Source organism: Mobula hypostoma, unplaced genomic scaffold, assembly GCF_963921235.1.
Source record: "Mobula hypostoma unplaced genomic scaffold, sMobHyp1.1 scaffold_79, whole genome shotgun sequence".
Lineage (NCBI taxonomy): Eukaryota > Metazoa > Chordata > Chondrichthyes > Myliobatiformes > Myliobatidae > Mobula > Mobula hypostoma.
The window spans coordinates 87,295-108,731 of NW_026948227.1; the positions used below are offsets into that span (position 1 = coordinate 87,295).

A 21,437-nucleotide genomic window follows, 5' to 3' on the forward strand; every position below is an offset into this window, starting at 1 on the left:
TGATTGACATCCCCGGGGCGGGAAGCAAAAGGTTTGGAAGGGAAGGAGCCTCGTTAAGGCATCTGTCTGTTAACAGGACATCGACCTGCACTCTGCACACGCCAGCCATTGCTTCAGACCAGAGTAATACCAGGGCATATTACATCACCATGACGGGAGTTCGTTTAGCCTGTCGGGCCCCTGAGAATTATCCCACTGGTGACGTTTTCCGCGTCGCTGTGCCGTGCCATTTTCTCACCCTCACACCACAGGCGGCTTCACCAGCATCTGCCAGTTGCCTCAGAGTGGCTCGGCGTTGGGAGGGACGCGGGATGTGCTGTTGGTGTGGGGGGCTTCAGGCCACTGCATTCTCTGCTCTGGGAGCAGGCTACTCTATGCCCGGCCTATGCACAGACCTTCCTAAAGACCCGCCGGTACCGAAAGCAGCGAGTTTTTTGTCAAGAGAGGGAGACCAGTTTAATGCAAACAGCGTCAGTTTTATTAAGTCATGCAGGTGGATAGGGTAACTGTTGTACTACGGCGGAGCAGCGATCAGTGGGATAGTCTATCGTCAGTACCGATACCAGAGAATGTGAATACCGGAAGAAAAATAACCCTTTCCCATAATCAGAGCGCAGGAGAATTATTGCAGTTACATCGAGACAGGAGGTGCATCATAGCGAACATCCACTGCCTGTTCTGCCCAGTGTGTGCAGGGCTCCAGCGCCAAGAACCCGTGCGGTCAGAGAGCAGTGGTATGTGGTCGTTATCTTTCCCATTGCGTTCCCCGAGGAGACAAAGACATCCCTTAAAACCCCAAGCTTCAACCTGCGTGGGCCAGGGTGTTTGATGTGTTCCGGATCTCACTCGCGCACCAGGAATGCAAAAGAACCCAGGTCAGGACACATCTGTCTGTTCACCGGGACGCGGCGCCCCAGGCCGACATGGTCACATTTTTGTCTCAGGGCTACTTGCTAAAGAACGCGGTCCGATGTTCCTGGGTCAGTGGAGGACCCTGATGGCCGCAGGTCCTAGAACTGGGCTCCTGATCTAGCCACACTGCGGTTACTGTGAGAGTAGATGACGATCAGTCACGCGTTGGTCACGGGGTGTCGAGGCCGGGCTGGGTGAACAGGCCAGTGTTTTGATTATTGATTAGCGGTATGGGAACTCGTTATTAGCGGAGCTGCCGAAGGCGGTGATTGATACGAAGCAATGTGGGGGATCCAGAGCGATTTCCATCGTTCTCACGCGACCGTGCAATCCATCCCGCCAGAGGCAACAAACCAGACCTCGTTGCTGAAAGGTGTAACAGAGAAAGGGTGAGGGAAAATCTCCTGAGTGCAACTGCTGTCCCTTTATTGACGGGATCGTTGTCATCAGCAGAGAACCGATCTCAAAAAGCGGCAGTGCTTGACCAGGTGAGTGTGGAGAGCCGGTGGCACCGATGCGCTGGGCAACGCATTCCTATAGTGAGACAGCGTGGAATCTACGATCAGACACGGTTAAAATATCGCCAGGAAGGGGATTAAATACCCAAGGCTTTTCCACGTATGTGAGGAACTAAAGGATTACGTGTGTTAGGACTGGACCGATCAGGAATAACAGAGGAAATATGGGCTAGGTATGGTGGGGGTAGGAAAGGTCCTTAATGAATACATACTCTCAGTATTCGCGATTGAGAAAGACCTTGACAAATGTGAGCACAACTAGAACAGACTGATATGCTTGAACAGGTCGATGTTAAGTAGGATGAGTGCACGCAGCATTAGGAAGAAAATGGACGATATGAAAAATTCAACTGCAGATTGGCAAATATTACGTTGTGGCCATCTCTGAAACATGGCTATCGCATGGCTGCCATTGGGAGATGAACGTCCAACGATTTCAGATAGATAGGTTAGTATTCAGAGGGTGTGTATAAGAAATAATAATTAACCATTGGAAATAGGTGACATAGAATTGCAAGGTGGAGAGTCTCCATGGGTTGAGTTAAGAAATGGCAAGGTTAAAATGACCCTAATGACAGTTCTATACAGGCCTCCAAACAGCAACTGTCATGTGGTTTACAAATTACAGCAGGAGATAGAACAGGCGTGTCAGAAAGGCAATATCATGACAATCGTTGCGGATTTTAACATGAAAGAGGATTGGAAAAACCAGGTCAGTACTGGATCTCAAGGGAGAGAATTTGTAAAATGTCTAAGGGATGGCTTTTGAGAACGGCTTGTTGTTGCGCCCAATGGGAGATCGGCTATTCTGGATTGGGTGTTGCGCAATGATCGGAGGTGATAAGAGAGTTTAAGGTTAAGCAACCCTTAGGGAACAGTGATCACAATATGATTGAGCTTACATTGATATTTGAGAAGGAAAACGTAAAATCCAATGTGTCGGCATTTCAATGGAATAAAGGAAATTACAACGGCATGAAAGGGGAACTGGCCGAAATTGACCGGGATGGGACATTCGCAGGAAAGACAGCAGAGCAGCAATGACTGGAGTTTCTGTGAAAAATGAGGGAAATGCAAGGCAGATATATTCCAAATACGAATAAATGAAGAAAAATAAGAATAAAAATATGCCAAATAAGAAGGAAAAATCAAGAAGGACATTCCGTGGCTGACAAGTGAAGTCAGAACCGAAGTAAAAACAAAAAGATTGGGCATAAGAGGAATCCACAGCTAATGGGAAGATAGAGGATTGGGAAGCTTTTAAGGACATACGGAGGGAAGCTAAGAAGGTCGTTCGGAAGGAAAAGATGAATTATGAGAGAAAGCAAGTGACTAAATTCAAAGCTTTTTTTTAAGTACATGAAGGGTAAAAGAGAGTGGAGGGTACTAATATGACCAATACAAGATGACCTTGAAGATGCAGAGATGGCAGTTTAACTGTCTGCGTATTTGGCATCAGTATTCACAGTGAAAGAAGTCTGTAGTATACCAGACTGTCAAAAGTGTCAGGTAAGTGAAGTTAGTTCAGTGAAAATTACGACAGAGATGGTGCTCAGGAAGCTTAATGGCCTGAGTGTGGTAAAGCTGGACCTGATGGAATGCACCCTTAGGTTCTGAAGGAAGTAGCTGGAGAGATTGCGGAGGCATTAACAACCATCTTTCAAGAATCGATAGTTTCTGACATTGTACCGGATGATTCGAAAATTGCAAATGGTACTCCGCTATTAAAGAAGTGTGGGAGGCATCAGAAACGAAATTATAGACCTGTTAGCCTGACATCAGTGGTTGGGAAGTTGTTGGAAGTGATTGTTAGTGATGAGATTATGGAGTACCTGGAGGCACATGTCAAGATAGGCCAGCATGGTTTTCTGAAAGAAAATCTCTGCCTGAGAAACCTACTGCAATTCTCTGAGGAAGTTACAAGCAGGGTAGACAGAGGAGATGATGGAGACCTGGTGTACTCGGAATTTCAGAAGGCGTTTGAAAAGGAGCCGCATCTGAGGCTGATGAGCAGTGAAGAATAACAGGGAAGTTACTATCATGGGTGGAGCATTGGCTGATTGTTAGAAAAAAGAGAGTGGGAATAAAGGGTTCCTATTCTGGCCGGCTGCCGGTTAACAGTGGAGTTTCACAGCAATCGGTGTTGGGACCGCCGCTTTTTACGATGAATGTGAGCGATTTGGACTACGGTATTAATGGATTTTTGTCTAAATTTAACGATAATACAAAGATAGGTGGAGGGTCAGGTAGTGTTGAGGAACGAGAGACTTAGATATATCGAGAAATGGGCAAAGAAGTGGCAAATAAAATACAATGTTGGAAAGTGTATGGTCATGCACTTTAGTGGAAGAAGTAAACGGGCAGACTATTATTTAGATCGAGAGAGAATTAAAAATGCAGAGATGCAGAGGGACTTGGGAGTCCTTGTTCAATATACCCGAAAGGTTAACCTGCAGGTTGAGTAGGTTGTGAAGACGGCGAATGTAATGTTGACATTAATTTCTAGAATTATAGTATATAAGATTAGGGATGTAATGTTGACTCCTGAGACCACATTTGGAGTTTTGTGTGGAGTTCTGGGCTCCTTATTTTAGGAAGGATATACTGACATTGAAGAAGGTTCAGAGAATATTCACGGGAATGATTGCAGGAATGAAAGGGTTACTGTATGACGAACGTTTGGCAGTTCTTGGGCTGTATTTCTGGAGTTCAGAAGAATGAGGGAGGATCTCATAGAAACATTCCGAATGTTAAAAGGCCCGAACAGATTAGATATGGAAAACTTATTTCCAGTGGTCGGGTATTCTACGACAACAGGGCACGACTTCAGGATTGAAGGACGTCCTTTTAGAATTCAGATGTGGAGACATTACTTTAGTCACAGGGTAGTAAATCTGTGGAATTTGTTGCCATGAGCGGCTGTGGAGGCCAAGACAGAGATAGATAGGTTCTTGATTAGACAGGGCATCAAATGATATAGGGTGAAAGTACGGATGTGGGGATGACTGGAAGAATTGGATCAGCCGATGATTGATTGGCGTATCAGACTCGATAGGCCGAATGGCCTGCTTCTGCTCCTTTGTCTTACGGTCTTATGAGCTGCAACCTCTCAAAGACTTAGGATAGCTAAGTCTCCGGAGCTGGAGGAGATATACTCCTGTTTTCTACAGGAAGCGCTTGAAGATATTTACGCACTTTTGGCAATGGATTTTGCGTTCCTACTGCCCTCTACAGTCGTACCTGTGAATTGCAAGCAGCAAATGCTTGACGTTTGTTCAAATAATCTAATTGGGATAACGGCGGGAATGACAGAACTGTAAATCTTTTGTCATTGTGGGCAGACTGCTGGACTATCCATTGAGGCAGTATGTAGAGGCATTAAAAGAAATATAGTCTGACTAGAGATAGTCAGCGTGATCTTACCAGGTGCAGGTCATGTCTCAAGAATGTGATTGACTTCGATCGATGCTGCAAACTATGTTGCTGGTTTGTACGAGGATGGTGTATACATCTATTTTATTAAGATGTTTGATAAGTTTCCTCATTGTCGGCCCATTCAGAAAGTGATGTGATAGGGGTCCAGTGAATCTCTCTCTGTGGGTAGAGAACTAGCTCGCCAAGAGAGACTGTGCTAACAGATGGAGATTATTCTATCTGAAAGTTAGTGAGACGCTCTGTTCCCTAGAGATCTGTTCTGGGACTCCTGCTTTTTTCTGAATTTTACAAATGAGTTTTATGAGAAAATGGATAGATATAGAATTGAACAAGAAAAAAAATATTGATGCTGTTGTGGATAATGTGGAGGGTTCTCGCAGGTTACAAATTTGGCATTGGTGGATGCAGAGATGGACTGAGAACTGGCAAATCAAGTTGAGTACGGGGTAAAATGAATGACTACACTTTGGGTGGTTGAATTAGAGCGCAGCATCCAGGTTTAATGACAGGCTAATTGACAGTATAGAGGAGCAGAGGCACTTTCAGATTTGGCATCCATGGATCCCTTACCGTTTCCGCCACGTTTAATAGGGTGGTTAAGAAGGCCTATTAATGTTTTGGGATCAGTCGCCGGGAGAGCGAGTTCAAGAACAGCGAGGTTTTGTTACAGCTCTACAAGACTCTGGCTAAGCCACAGTTGGGATATTGTGCTCAGTTCTGGGACCAAATAACAGGACGTATGAGGACGGTTTGGAGGGTTTGCATTGGAGACTTACAAGGATGCTGCCGAGACCAGAAGTCCGGTTGCAGGAGGATAGGTTCATCAGGCTATGAATTTATCTTTTAGAGTGAAGTGAGTTAGGGGCCATTTCAGAGACTTGAACAGATAAGAGGCCTAGATCAAATGGATAGCTAGAGATATTTTCCCAGAGGGAAAAATCTACCAATGGGACAGAAATTTGAAGCGACTTCAGGAATGTTTCGGGGCTGCCAGGGGTATGTTTTCACACATAGTGGTGAGTGTGTGAAACGCACTATCTGTAGTGGTGGTGGTGTAGAATACACATTAGGGTCATTTCAGAAACTCTTAGGTACATGGATAAAAGAGAAATAGACCGCTTTGTCGGAGAAAAGTTTAGAGTAGTTAATACATCAAGGACCTAAGGGTCTACAAAAAGCTGTACTGTTCTAAGCTTTCTTATCTAAGTACTTGATAAACTAGGATGGTCCGCACAGTTTTTAATAGGGAACATCATGCCTGGGAAATCTGTCAGGAATGTTTCAGGAGCTCACGGTAGGAAAGCAGGGCTCAGTGACCACACCTGGGTCGTGGATTCATTACAGGAGGCGAAGGAAGCTGCTCAAAGCCGTTCCTTCCAGTGAAGGATCATAGTGCGGAGAGGGACTTTGATCTCTCGCCGCCGCAGCGCGCCCCAACTGACCGTCCGCATACAGTGGTATGCAAAAGTTTGAGCACCCCGGTCAAAATTTCTGTTACATTGAATAGCTAACCGAGTAAAAGATGACTTGATTTCCAAAAGGCATAAAGTTAAAGATGACACATTTTTTTAATATTTTAAGCACCGGTACTTTTTTATTTCGATCTTTTAGAGTTTCGAAATAACAAAAAAAAATGAAAAAGGGCCGGAAGCAAAACTTTGGGCACCCTGCATGGTCAGTACTTAGTAACACCCCGTTTGGCAAGTATCACAGCTTCTAAACGCTTTCTATAACCAGCTAAGAGTCTTACAATTCTTGTTTGTGTCATGGTCCGGTCCCTGAAGTCCGTATTCCGGTGCACGGTCCTGTCCACCGTTCCTTATTCCAGGATTTCTGGTTTTCCCCAGTTTCTCTTTTAAGCCCGATTCTCGTTTTGGGGGTAAGATATGAATACCTCTGTAAACCAGAGATTCCCGGCTGGACTGTTCTGTTCCCCTGCCTGTCTTCCCCCCCGCCCAGCCTGACTCTCTGCCTGGATACTTGGCCTGACTTTCTGCCTGCTCACCTAGCCTGGTACCCCGCCTGTATCCCTTGTCTGTACAACTGTCCAGTTCAACCGCCAATGCAGAGATGAAGCTGTCTGTCGTTCTTCGGTGTTTGTCTCTTCTTGTCCTCGCCTCCGTGGCGTAAGTCAGGCCGTTCTGCCGTTGCCCTGCGGGGGAATCTGTCTTGTCTTGTCCTTGCCTCTATGGGGTAAGTCAGGCCGTTCTGCCGTTGCCCTGCGGGGGAATCTGTCTTGTCTTGTCCTTGCCTCCATTGGGTAAGTCAGGCCGTTCTGCTGTTACCCGACGGAGGGACCTGTCCGACCTTAGTGTGGAGATGAAGTTGAATCCAGGCTTGTCTAAGGATCAGTCCCGGCTCTATGTCTATGTACTGTCCACTCTCATGTTAGTGCCATGTTAAAGATGAGTCCCGGCTTTTCGAAGGAAAAGTCCCGGCTCTATGTTGATGTACAGTACTCATTCTCCGAGTTATCAAGCCTCAAGCCTCAAGACCCCAGGCCTGTCTCCAAGCTGAAGCCTCAAGACCCCAATCTGTCTCCAAGCTCAAGCCTCAAGACCCCAGCCTCCAGTCATGTAGTCATCTCATGGCCTTGCATTGTTCTGCGGCCCGAGCCCGAGTCAAGTCCCAGGTTCTGGGTCCTTGTCCGGTCTCTGGCTGGGGCTCCAAACCCAGGCTCCCAGTTCATAGTTCCTTGTCCGTTTTCCCTGTTTCTTGTCCATGTCCTAGCCCAGGTCCTGCATCCTAGTCCTGTTCCTAGTACTTCAGTGTCTGTGTCTTGCACTTGGGTCCGCCACCAACCCCTCATTGTGACAGTTTGGGAGATTTTCGCCCAATCTTCCTTGCAAAAGGTTTCTAGTTAGGTGTAGATTCTTGGGCTGTCTTGCATGCACTCCTCTTTTGAGGCCTATCCACAGATTTTCGATGACGTTGAGGTCGGGGGACTGGGAGGGCCATGGCAAACCCGTCAGCTTACGGGCCTCTTGAGGTAGTCCATTTGGATTTTGAGGTGTGCTTAGGAACATTATCTTGTTGTAAAAGCCACCCTCTTCTCATCTTCAGCTTTTTTACAGACGGTGTGGTGTTTGCTTCCAGAATTTGCTGGTATTTAATTGAACTCATTCTTCCCTCTACCAGTGAAATGTTCCCCGTGCCACTGGCTGCAGCACAAGCCCAAAGCATGATCGATCCACCCCCGTGCTTAACAGTTGAAGAGGCGTTCATTTCATGAAATTCTGCACCATTTTTTTTTCTCCAAACATACCTTTGCTCATTGCGGCCAACACAGTTCTATTTTAACTTCATCGGTCCACAGGACTTGTTTCCAAACTGCAACAGGCTTGCTTAGATGATCCTTTTCAAACTTTCGACGCTGAATTTTGTGGTGAGGACGCAGGAAAGGTTTTCTTCTGATGACTCTTCCATGAAGGTCATATTTGTGCAGATGCAGCTGCACAGTAGAACAGTGCACCACCACTCCAGAGTCTGCTAAATCTTCCTGAAGGTCTTTTACAGTCAAACGAGGGTTCTGATTTGCCTTTCCAGCAATCCTACGAGCAGTTCTCTCGGAAGTTTTTCTTGATCTTCCTGACCTCCACCGTACCTGTTAACTGCCATTTCTTAATTACATTCCGAACTGATGAAACGGCTACCTGAAAACGCTTTGCTACCTTCTTATAGCCTTTTTCTGCTTTGTGGGCGTCATTCATTTTAATTTTAACAGTGCTAAGCAGCTGCTTAGAGGAGCCCATGGCTGCTGGTTGTTGGGACATGGTTTGAGGAGTCAGGGTATTAATAAAGCTTTGAAATTCGCATCACCTGGCCTTTGCTAACGATGACTGTGAACAAGCCAGAGCCCTAAAAAGCTAATTAAGGTCTGAGACCTTGGTAAAAGGTAACTGAAGGCTCAAATCTCTTGGGTGCGCAAACTTCTGCATTTTAAAGAATGTTTCATCTTTAACTTTATGACTTTTAGAGATAAGCTCATCTTCTGCTCTTTTAACTATTCACAGTAACAGAAGTTTTGACCAGGTGAGCCCAAACTTTTGCATGCCACTGTAAGCATGGCCCTGATACGCCAGGGCCTCTGCTTCATGAACTGGTGCAATCGCAGACACAGCATTCCGCTGCCACTTACCACGCCGGTATCGAGCTGAAGTCATACGAGACCCTGAGGAAATGATGGAAAAACAAAAGAAAAGTCAATGACCCCACATCTTGAAGTTCACTGTCACCCCCTCTTCACATCTCATTCCCGCTCAACACTGCCCCCTTCCTGATATGCTCAGCAACAGCACCGGGACACCAAACCACCTTCCCTTTGGACACGTTGACCCTCCGGATTCAACATCAAATCCAACTCTTCCACTAAACTCTGCAGTTCTCCTCTGCAGTTCCCCTGAGGACTGGCCCAACTGATCTCCACCTGCACACGCACACATCAGCGGTTTAAACCGTTTCGGCCCTTGCAAGAGCAGCGTGATGAGAAGGGCTTCTGAATGGATTGTACTACGGGCTCTGCAATAGCTGCTGGGACACTACTGAACAGCTATGTAATCAGAATAAAGAAATGTGTGAAAATAAATGTGTTGATGTCAAGCAGTATTTCAACTTTACAGATACAAACATGTACGTTCTCAGTGCAAGGAGATTAGATGGGGAAAATGTGCTAAATGTATCCAGGATACTTTATTAAATAAATATCTAGATCGTCCAACGAGAGAATGTGTCATACTGAAAAAGGAAACGAATGTAAAGCTTCATAAATTCTGTTCAAAGGGAGCAGATTAGGAGTATAAAGAAACCAGTAAAACGAAGGAAGGGAAATAGGAAAACCAAGAGGGGACGTGAAAAGTCGTTGTCAAGCAGGATTAAGGTGAATCCTAAGGTATTCCATAACATATATAACTTGAATAACTATTGACAGTGTATAATCATTCAATTTTAGGTAGTCGGGGGAGGAAACGTTTGCCGCAATGCGGTAAATATGAATGACGTATTCACTAAGTATTTCCTTTCTGTATTTATCAGACAAAAAAGTACATAGAGGAGCAGCAGATCGGTGCTCTGGATATAAATATGTAAGTTGTTTTGATGTGAAGTAGGAGAAGCAAATATTGGGCCTCCGAATGAGTTTTGAGGTGGATAAGTCCCTGGGGCTTGATGGGATTTTCCGCAGGTTATTGAAGAGGCAAGAGACGAGATTGCAGGGTCCTTGACAAACTAGTCCTCCCTAGCCCCAGCCGAGATCCCGGAGGACTGGCAAATGGCTAATATTGTACGGCTGCATAAAAATGGTAAAAAAAAAAGGAAAATGCTGGGAATATTCACCCGTGAGTCTCACGTCAGATGCAGCGAAATTGCTGCAGAAAATTCTTGGGTATGGGATATATAAGTATTTTGAAATTCACCGCCAATGAGCTGAATCAGCATGGTTTTGAGCAGCGTACGTCGTGTCTTCCCAAATTGATTGAGCTTTTTGACAAGAAGACGAGAGGGATTGATAAAGGTAGAGCAGTGGCTATCGTCTACGTGGATTTTAGTAAGGCGTTTGCTAAAGCCCCTCATGGGAGACTAACCTAGATGATTAATTTGTATGAGGTCCAGGAATCTTTGTATTCAAAAGTGGCTTGCGCATGGAAGAGGGAGGTTAGTTGTTGAAGAGTAGTTCTAATTAGTGATGTTCTACAGGGATCTAGACTGTGACCTCCATTGTCGGTGATGTGAATAAATAACCCGGATGCAAATGTAGACAGGTGTGTTAGTAGGCTTGCGGATGATAACAAGATTGCTGGAGTTTTGGATAGTGCATAAGAACTTGCAGAAAGCACAGCGCAACATAGATCAGTTGCAGATATGGACGGAGAAATAGCAGATGGATTTTAACCCAGTTAAATATGCGATGTCGCTTCGTGATAGGGCAAATGCAGAGAGCCAGTAGACTTCTAAAGGAAAGATCCTTAACATAGTTGTTGTTGACAGATCTTGAGGTCCAGGTTTACAGCTCCACGAAAACAACTTCAAAGCGAGATAAGGTGGTTAAAGATGCTTATGCAATTTTTGCTTTCATTAATTGAGGTATTAAGTGGAAAGTCAATAGGTTCTGTTGCAAGTTTATAAAAATCTGGTTCGGCCACATCTAGAGTTTTGCGTACAACTCTAGTCACGGCACCACAGGAAGGATGTTGAGGCTTTCGAGAGGATGCAGAAGAGGATTGCCAGGATGCTGGCTGGTTTAGAGGGCACGGGCTGACATGACAGGTTCGACACACTTGTGCTATTTTCTTCGGAGCGGAGGGGGCTGAGTGGAGATTATGAGAGGCATAGATGGAGTAGACAGGCAGTATATTTTTCTCCCCGAGGGTATAAATATCTAATAACAGAGTTCATGCAATGAAAATGAGAGAGGTTCGGTACAAAGGCAATGTGAGGGGTAACATTTTTAACCCAGAGAGTTTTAAATGCTTGGACTGTGCTGTCTGATTTTGTGGTAGAGGCAAATACATCAGAGGTTTTACGAGACTCTTCAATAGGAAGCCCCATGATTGTGAGGAAAATGGAAGATTATGGGCATTGTGTAATTAGGAGGGATTCGTTTTAGGAGTTTTTCAATTTACTTTTCAGCTGGTTCGGCACAATATTGTTGACAGAAGGTCGTGTTGCATTGCTGTTCTCTTCTATGTTCTATGATCTGTATCTCTCTCTGCTGGAACGCTGCCACCCTTCCGGCGGCAGGAACACACACCCGATGCTGCGGCGCCTCTGGTTCATTCACTGGCCCCCTCACAGACGCAGGCTTCGACAACCACTTACCCACCGATAGTGACTTCAGGTCCCCAGAAGAAATTCCTGTTTGAAGGATGTAGAGAAGGTACAAAATTATGTTCGGTCAGAGACTCTCAGACATATGGTGCAGCGTTCGCTCAGCAATACACGGAGAGTACTCCCACTTTCAGTGCACATCACTCTGTGGCGTGTGGGTTGAAGTGCTGCCTTTGCATGGGGCGGTACAGAGGGCCCATATGTTACGGCCAGTCAGCAGTTAGGTGAGGCTAATTGATGTATGATCTGTGAGACTAAATGAGTTCTAAATATGTTTGTAACCATGTATATATATTGCTATTACGTATTCTTTATTTACATAATTCATTATGGGTTATACGTAGGAGATACATGAATGGCAGACGTCATTACGCCACCACGTCATATGTGAATGCCTCACTGAGAGAAAACTAAGTGCACAAGTTTTCCCACACACTGGTCTTTATCATTGGACTGTAAACCCAAAATAATCTGCAGATGCTGGGATCAAAGCAACACTCACAACACGCTGGAAGAACTCAGCAGTTCGGGCAGCATCCGTGGATACGATGAGTCGAAGTTTCGGGCTTGGTTTCCCCTCTCTCGTCACCAATGATGCCCTCACCCGCATCTCCTCCATTTCCCGCACTTCGGCCCTCACCCCATCCTCCCGCCACCACAACAGGGACAGAGTTCCCCTTGTCCTCACCTACCACCCCACCAGCCTCCGGATCCAGCACATTATCCTCCGCAACTTCCGCCACCTTCAACAGGACCCCACCACTAAGCACATCTTTCCCTCTCCACCCCCCTCCGCTTTCTGCAGGGATCGGTCCCTCCGTGACTCCCTGGTCCACAGGTCCCTCCCCACGGATGTCCCATCCGGCACTTATCCCTGTAAATGCAAGTGCCACACCTGTCCCTACACCTCCTCTCTTGCCACCATTCAGGGCCCCAAACAGTCCTTCCAGGTGAGGAAGCACTTCACTTGTGAGTCTGTTGGGGTCATCTATTGCATCCGGTGCTCCCGGTGTGGCCTCCTCTGCATCGATGAAACCCGACGCAGATTGGGGGACCGCTTCGTTGAGCACCTCCGCTCCATCAGCCAAAACAGACAGGATCTCCCAGTAGCCACTCACTGCAGCTCTGCTTCCCATTCCCATTCAGATATGTCCATACATGGCCTCCTCTACTGCCATGATGAGGCTAAACTCAGGTTGGAGGAGCAACACCTCATATACGGTCTGGGTAGTCTCCAGCCCCTTGGTATGAACATACAATTCTCCAACTTCCGGTAATTCCCTCCCCCTCCCTTCCCCTATCCCTATGTCACTCTGCCCCCTCCCCCAGCTGCCTATCACCTCCCTCTTGGTTCCGCCTCCTTCTACTACCCATTGCGTTTTCCCCTATTCTCACTTTTCCTGCCTATGCGCTCCCTGTTTCCCCTCCCGCACCCCTTTATCTTTCCCCTTACTGGTTTTTCACATGGAACCTACAAGCCTTCTCCTTCCCACTCTCCCCCACCTTCTTTATAGGGCCTCTGCCCCTTCCCTGTACAGTCCCGACGAAGGGTTCCGGCCCGAAACGTCGTCTCATCGTTTCCACGGATGCTGCCCGACCTGCTGAGTTTCTCGAGCGTGTTGTGAATGTTGCTTTATCATTGGATTATTTTCGAGAGCTACTCAACATAACAGCACTGGGACAGTAAGGCGTCAGGATTCTAGGTAGAGAGTGGAAGGAGTACCCTGGGTTGGATCTGCTGTGTCTCAGTAAACAGGACAAAGTTGTGAGCCCATTTCCCGTGTGATATCTGCAAGGAGATGTTCGATTGGTTGTAATGATCAGGTGAGCCCTCAAGTGCGCAACTTATGCAGTCCCGGGGGACCACAAAATTCCAGAGACCAGAATTTTAGGTAAAAGAAGAACGAACGATAGGCCCCAATAGCATAAGAACATAATAAATAGGAACAGGTGTAGGCCATCCGGCCTATCGAGCCTGCCCCGCCATGTCTCATCTGTCCGTAAATTCAGCTCCATCTGCCTGCCGTTTCCCCACAACCCTTAATTCCTGTACGATGTAAAATTCAATCTAACTGTATCTTAAATATATGTAGTGAAGAAGCCTCAGCTGCTTCCCTGGGCAGAGAATTCCACAGATTCACCACTCGTTGGGAAAAACAGTTCCTCCTCATCTCCGTCCTAAATCTTCTGCCCAGAAACTTGAGACAATGTCCCATAGTTCTAGTCTCACCTACCAATGGAAACAACTTTCCTACTTCTGTCTTATCTATCCCTTTCCGAATTTTGTATGTTTCTATAAGATCCCCTCTCATACTTCTGGATTACAGAGAGTATAGTCTCAGGCGACTCAATCCCTCCTCATAGGTTAACCCCTTCATCCTTGGAATCAACCTGGTGAACCTCCTCTGCACTGCCTCCAGAGCCAGTATATCCTTCCTCAAGTACGGAGACCAGAACTGCACACAATACTCCAGGTGTGGCCTCACCAGTACCCTGCATAGTTGCAGCATGAGCTCCCTACTCTTGAAGTCAATCTCTCTAGCAATTCAAAATGACGCTGAAGAGGTTGGAATGGGGAACAGCGAAATGACGGAGGAGCGAAATATGTACGTTGAGTCTGCTTCGTAAAGCAAGACAGCAGTAATATGCCCGAAATTCAGAAGAATCGGAGACAGACGCGAATATCACGGCTATCACCGAGGAACAGTTGGTGGGAAGATTGAACTGTGTGGAAGTGAAAATATTAACTGAATTACAGTAACTGCACCCATGTTGCAGAAATGGACAGCTGAATATACGGTGGAGGCATTGGAAGGAAAGGTCTCAGAAGATTATAAGATGGTGAACCTGACAGTGCTGTTTCCCGGGGAGGGAGGAAAAGGGCAGATGATTAGAGGCCAGTTTTCCTACCTTGCTGAAATGGTGGACTCATACAGAAAGTGAGGACGCTGCCTTGGCTACCCACAGAAGGCTGCGGGTAGTACGTATTGTATGTGGAGTTCAATGATCAGCGGCGTTCCGCAGGGATGCCCTTTAACCCCTACTCCATGTGACATTTATAAATAACATAGATGAGGAGGTGGAACGGTAAGTGAGGGAATTTGCCAATGTAGGGTGTATAGTGCTCACGAAGATTCGACATGACAACTGAAAATGTTGACAAAATTCTATAAGTGTGTATGGAGAGTATTTTGACTGGCTGCATCACAACCATAAATGTAATTTTCCTCAAAACGTTGCAGACACGACCCAGTCTCTCACAAATAGTACCCTGTCTTCCACCATTGAACATGGAGCGCTGTCGCAGAAAATCAGATTCCATTATCATGGATCCCACCCTATCCATGCTGTATCCTTCCTGCTGCCTTTCGTGAACGACACAACCTGGAAATTTGTGTTCTTCAAACAGAGCGGATGACTTCACTCAGCTTCACTCGCCCATTATTAAGCTGTTCTCACAATCTATGGACTCGCTGTCAATGACTTTTCCTCTCAAATCCTCCATATTGAAATATATTGCTTATTTAGCTGTTATTACTATTTCTAAATTTCAATTTTGCCTTTGCACATTTTGTTGTCTTTGGCACTTTGGTCGCTTATGTCTGAGGACATTGGGTGCAATGTCCTCACTAATCAGTCTTCAATAAAGTTGTGCATGAAATATACCGAATAACTTGACCCCACAGCTGCGTGTGGCAACGAATTCCACAGATTCCCCACCCTCCGGCTGAAGACAATCCGCCCCATTTCCGTTCTAAAGGACACCCCACTATTGTGCTGTTTCCTCTGGTCTTGGAAGGATGCAAACCTTCCACATACTTTCTATCCAAGCCCCGCAACATTCCCATGACTTGAAATAGAGCACCGGTCATTCTCCTGAATTCTAGTGAGGAGAGACCCAGAGCTATCAAATGCTTTCTAATGATAAACCTTCCAATGCAGGAACCATTTCCCGAATTTCTTTTGAATTCCCTAACATGTCAGCACATCCTTTCTTAGAAAGGATGCCAGTCTGACAAAAATCACTGAGCAATTGCCATCAACAAAAAACTTGCAATACGAGAAGAAACAACACATTGGACACCTTCAAGAATGCCTACCATGCTATTGCACACCATCACTTCGGGAAGTCTGATCACCTGGCTGTACTTCTACTCCCTGTGTATAGGCAGGGATTGAAGTCTGCAGCACCAATAGTGAGGATCAAGAAGGTATGGACAAGGGAAGTACATGAGCTCTTAAAGTCCTTTGAGTCCTGACGAAGAGTCTCGGCCTGAAACGTCGACTGTACCTCTTCCTAAAGATGCTGCCTGACCTGCAACGTTCACCAGCAACTTTGATGTGTGTTGAGCGCTTAAAGGACTTCTTTGAATCGATGGACTGCACTGCATTCAGGGCTTCATCTTCGAACCTGGATGAGTATGCTGCAGCAGTTACCATAGGACTATAAGACCGTAAGATATAGGAGCAGAAGTAGGCCATTCGTGTCTGCTCCGCCAGTCAATCATGGGCTGATTCAATTCTTCCAGTCATCCCCACAAACCTGTTTTCACCCCATACCCTTTGATGCCCTGCCTAATCAAGAACATATCTATCTCTGCCTTAAACAGACCCAATGACTTGTCCTCCACAACCGCTATTGGCAACAAATTCCACAGATTAAGGCAGAGAACAAAGTAAATGGCAGGATACTTGGTAGTCTAGAGGAGCAGAGGGATCTGGGGGTACATGTCCACTGATCCCTGAAAGTTGCCTCAAAGGTAGATAGGGTAGTTAAGAATGTTTATGGGATGTTAGCTTTCATAAGTCGAGGGACAGAGTTTAAGAGTTGCGATGTAATGATGCAGCTCTATAAAACTCTGGTTAGGCCACACTTGGAGTACTGTGTCCAGTTCTGGTCGCCTCACTATAGGAAGGATGTGGAAGCATTGGAAAGGGTACGGAGGAGATTTACCAGGACGCTGCCTGGTTTAGAAAGTACGCATTATGATCAGAGATTAAGGGAGCTGGGGTTTTACTCTTTGGAGAGAAGGAGGATGAGAGGAGACATGATAGAGGTGTACAAGATAATAAAGAGGAATAGATAGAGTGGATAGCCAGCGCCTCTTCCCCAGGGCACCACTGCTCAATACAAGAGCACATGGCTTTAAGGTAAGGGGTGGGAAGTTCCAGGGGGATATTAGAGGAAGGGTTTTTACTCAGAGAGTGGTTGGTGCGTGGAATGCACTGCCTGAGTCACTGGTGGAGGCAGATACACTCGTGAAGTTTATGAGACTACTAGACAGGTACATGGAAGAATTTAAGGTGGGGGATTATATGGGACACAGGGTTTAAGGGTCGGCACAACATTGTGGGCCGAAGGGCCTGTAATGTGCTGTACTATTCTATTTTCTATGTTCTATGTTTAAGATCCTCCCTCATTCTCCTGAACTCCAGGGAATACAGCCTAAGAGCTGCCAGACGTTCCTCATACGGTAACCCTTTCATTCCTGGAATCATTCTCGTAATTCTCTCTGAATCTTCTCCAATGTCAGTATATCCTTTCTAAAATAAAGCGGCCAAAACTGCACACAATGCTGCAAGTGTGGCAGCCGGAATAGGATCCCTTTATTCCCATTCCCTGTTTTCTTCCGACCAGCCAATGCCCCACCCAGGCTATCAACTTCCTTGTAATTCCATGGGCTCTTAACTTGCCAAATAACCTCATGTGCGGCAAGTTGGTCAAGCCCTTCTGAATATCCAAGTACACCACATCTACTACATTTCCCTTGTCTACCCTGCTTGTAATTTCCTCAAAGAATTCCGGTAGGTCTGTCAGGCAGGATTTTCCTTTCAAGAAACCGTGCTGCCTTTGGCCTATCTTGTCATCTGCCTCCAAGTGCTCCGTAACCTCATTACCAACAGTCGATTCCAACAACTTCCCAACCAGTAATGTCAGGCTGACAGGTCTATAGTTTCCTTTCTGCTGCCTCCCTCCCTTCTTAAATAGCGGAGTAACATTTGTAATTTTTCCAGTCATCTGGTACCATACCAGAATCTATCGATTCTTGAAAAAATTTCGTTAATGCCTTCGCAATCTCTCCAGCTTCTTCCTTCAGAACCCAAAGGTAAATTCCAATAGGTCCAGGAGAGTTAACTACCCTAGAAAATTAGGCTTCCTGAGCACCTTCTCAGAGGTAATTTTCACCGCACGTGCTTCACTACCCTGAACCTCTTGGATGTCCGGTTTTCTGCAGATGTATTCCACTGTCAAGACTGAACCAAAATATGCATTCAGTTCCTTTGCTATCTCTGCGACTCTCATTACAATAACTCCAGCGCCATTTTCTATTGGTCCTATATGTACCCTCAACACTCGCTTTCCCTTTATATATATTTTTAAAGCTTTTAGTACTGTATCTTCTTTGATATTAGTCGCCAGCTTCCTTTCATACTGCATCTTTTCCTTTCTAATGACCTTATTAGTCTCCTTCTGTAAGTTTTTAAAAGCTTCCCAATCCTCTATCTTCTCACTAGCTTTGGTTTCCTTGTCTGCCCTATCTTTTGTTTTTACTTTGGCTCTGACTTCACTTGTCAGCCACGGTAGTGTCCTTCTTCCATTCTAAAATATCTTCTTAGTTCGAATATATCTTTCTTGCTGTTCCCATCGTTTTTCGCAGAAACTCTCGCCATTCCTGTTCTGCTTTCCTTCCTGCTCATGTCGCTTTGCACTCAACCTTCGACAGCTCCCCTCTCATTTCATTGTAACTTCCTTTATTTCACTGAAATACCGACACATTGGGATTTAGTTTCCCCTTTTCAAATTTCAGAATTAACTCCATCATATTGTAAACATGGCTCCCTAAGGGTTCCTTAACCTTGAGCTCTCTTATCATCTCCGTATCATTGCACAACTCCCAGTCCAGCACAGCCGATCCCATAGTAGGCTCAACAACAAGCTGTTCTAAAAAGTCATCCCTTAGACATTCTACAAACTCTCTGCCTTGAGGTCCAGTACTGGCTTGCTTTTCCCAATCCACTTTCATGTTAAAGTCCCGAACGATTCTAATGACATTCCCCTTCTAACATATCTTTTCTATCTCCTGCATTAATTTGTAATCGACAAGGCGTCCGCTCTTTGGAGGCCTGTATACAACTGCCATTAGAGTCCTTTTACTCTTGCTATTTCTTACCTCAACCCACTGAGACTCTATTCCTTCCGAACCTATATCATCCCTTTCTAATGATCTAATATTATTTTTATACACATACTTCATACTTCTTATACACGTTCTCACACCGACATCATTAAAGCCTGTGTGGACGAGTGTGTGCTTACAAAGACTTACTGTACATTCCCAAATCAAAAGTCGTTGGATGAACCAGTAGGTACGTCGTCTCCTGAAGGCTGGGTCTGTGGCATTTCAGTCTGGCGACCCAAGCCTCTGCCAGAAAAACAGAGAGAATGCATATGGGAAAATGAGGAGGTGGTCGATTAAAGCGACAGGAAGCTGTTCAATCCCATTCTGCAGGAGACAGTAGCTGCGTGTCTGTCAGGGAAAGTGACCGAAATACACAGCGAGGACAGAGTACTGTCACGGTCCTGATTGGTTATTCCCTAGTTCCCTTTAATTTCCTTGTTTGTGTCACGGTTCCGACTGCTATTCCCCAATTCCTTTTAACCGTCTTTGTTGACTGCACCTTTTTCCTTCAGGACCGGCAGTACGAGAACCCTGGCTTTCTTCTACTCAGTGCTAGACCATCAACGGAGCTGGAGCGGCAAGTCACATTTGAATGCCGCTGAGAAACTCCCGAGTGAGGACGGTAATTCACATTCCAAGGCCGCCGAGAAATTCCCGAGCGAGGGCGGCAATTCACGTCCGGGGCCGCCGAGAATGGTGGATTCTGAGTCTGTTTCAGTACCTGGGTTTACTTTGAGAGTTCTGTCTTTTTAGGTCACCGGCGTTTGCCGCTTCACGTCTCCTCCTTGTTAACAAACGAACTGTCTATCGTTGTGTGTTTCTGTTGTTTCCTGTCCAGCTGTGTATCACCGGCCGTTTGCCGCTTCAAGAACTATTCCTTGTCAAGGTTAAAACTGTCTTCAGTTGTTTGGTTTTGGCGCCACCTGTTCCAGCTGAGTAGGACCGGCCGATTGCCATTACTCCGAGTTGGGAATTCTGTCTCTTCGTGTCCAGCTAAGTGACTGCCAGCCGTTTGCCGTTAGTCCGTGTCAGGATACGTATTGTCTTTTGTTTTTTTGGTTTACTCGTCTCGTTTCCAGCTGAGTAGTTCTGGCCGTTTGTCGCTACTCAGAGTTGGGTATTCTGTCTCTGCGTGTCCCAGTACAAGTCCAGGCTCTGTGTTTCCGTCAACTCCAAGTCCAGGCTCTGTGCTCAAGTCAAAGTCTAAGGTCAGGTCTGTGTTCCAGTCAAGTCTAAGGCCAGGTTCTGTGTTACAGTCAAGTCCGAGTCCAGCCTCTGTTCCAGTCAAGTCCAAGGCCAGGATCTGTGTTCCGCTCAAAGTCTAAGGTCGGGTCTGTGTTCCAGTCAAGTCCGAGTCCAGGCTCTGTTCCAGTCTAGTCTAAGTCCAGGCTGTCTGTTCCAGTCAAGTCCAAGGCCAGGATCTGTGTTCCGCTCAAAGTCCAAGGTCGGGTTCTGTGCTCCAGTCAAGTCCAACTCCAGGCTTCGTGATCCAGTCAAGTCCAAGTGCAGGCACTGTATTCCAGTCATGTCCGAGGCTGGATCTGTTTCTGAGTACAAATCCAAGTCCAGGCTCTGTGTTTCCGTCAACTCCAAGTCCAGGTTCTGTGCTCCAGTCAAGTCCAAGGCCAGGCTTCGTGTTCCAGTCAAGTCTAAGTCCTGGATCTGTGTTCCAGTCAAGTCCAAGTCCAGGTTCTGTGCTCCAGTCAAGTCCAAGTCCAGGCTTCGTGATCCAGTGAAATCCAAGTCCAGACTCTGTATTGCAGTCACGTCCGAGTCCGGGATCTGTTTTTGAGTGCAACTCCAATTCCAGGCTCTGTGATCCAGTCAAGTCTAAGTCCTGGATTTGTGTTCCAGTCAAGTCCAAGTCCAGGTTTCGTGATCCAGTGAAGTTCAAGTCCAGGCTCTGTATTGAAGTCACGTCCGAGTCCGGGATCTGTTTTCGAGTACAAGTCAAGTCCAGGCTCTGTGTTCCAGTCAAGTCCAAGTCCAGCCTCTGTGTTCCAGTCAAGTCTAAGTACAGGTTCTGTGTTCCAGTCAAGTCCAAGTCCAAGCTCAGTATTACTGTCATGTCCGAGTCCGAGATCTGTTTTCGAGAAAAAGACCAAGTCCAGGCTCTGTATTCCAGTCAAGTCCAAGTCCAGGCTCTGTGCTCCAGTCAAGTCCAAATCCAGGGTTCCAGTCAACCCCAAGTCCATGCTCTGTGTTCCAGTCAATTCCAAGGCCATGCTCCGTGTTCCAATCAAGACCGAGCCCAGGCTCTGTGTTCCAGCCATGTCGAAGGCTAGACTCCGTGTTCTAATCAAGTCGGAGTCCAGGCTCTGTGTTGCAGTGAAGTCCAAGTCCAGGCTCCGTGTTCCTGTCAAGTCCAAGTCCAGGCTCTGTGTTCCAGTCAATTCCAAGGCCATGCTCCGTGTTCCAATCAAGACCGAGCCCAGGCTCTGTGTTCCAGCCATGTCGAAGGCTAGACTCCGTGTTCTAATCAAGTCGGAGTCCAGGCTCTGTGTTGCAGTGAAGTCCAAGTCCAGGCTCCGTGTTCCTGTCAAGTCCAAGTCCAGGCTCAGTGTTCCAG

The 21,437-nt window shown here is 46.3% G+C and overlaps 1 protein-coding gene across 5 annotated transcripts in view; it reads right to left on the reverse strand.

Annotated features, from left to right (window-relative positions):
- Positions 1-455: 455 nt before the first annotated feature.
- The window catches only part of LOC134342030 (uncharacterized), a 96,256-nt gene continuing 75,274 nt past the window's right edge, over positions 456-21,437 (reverse strand). For all 5 annotated transcript variants that reach the window (XM_063039969.1, XM_063039967.1, XM_063039966.1 and 2 more), the window contains 3 exons: positions 11,679-11,714; positions 9,004-9,036; positions 456-1,278 (listed from right to left, as the gene is read on the reverse strand). In XM_063039969.1, the coding sequence (XP_062896039.1) occupies positions 1,227-1,278; positions 9,004-9,036; positions 11,679-11,714 (121 nt within the window). In that variant the 3' untranslated portion in view covers positions 456-1,226. The remainder of the gene's footprint in view (positions 1,279-9,003; positions 9,037-11,678; positions 11,715-21,437) is intronic.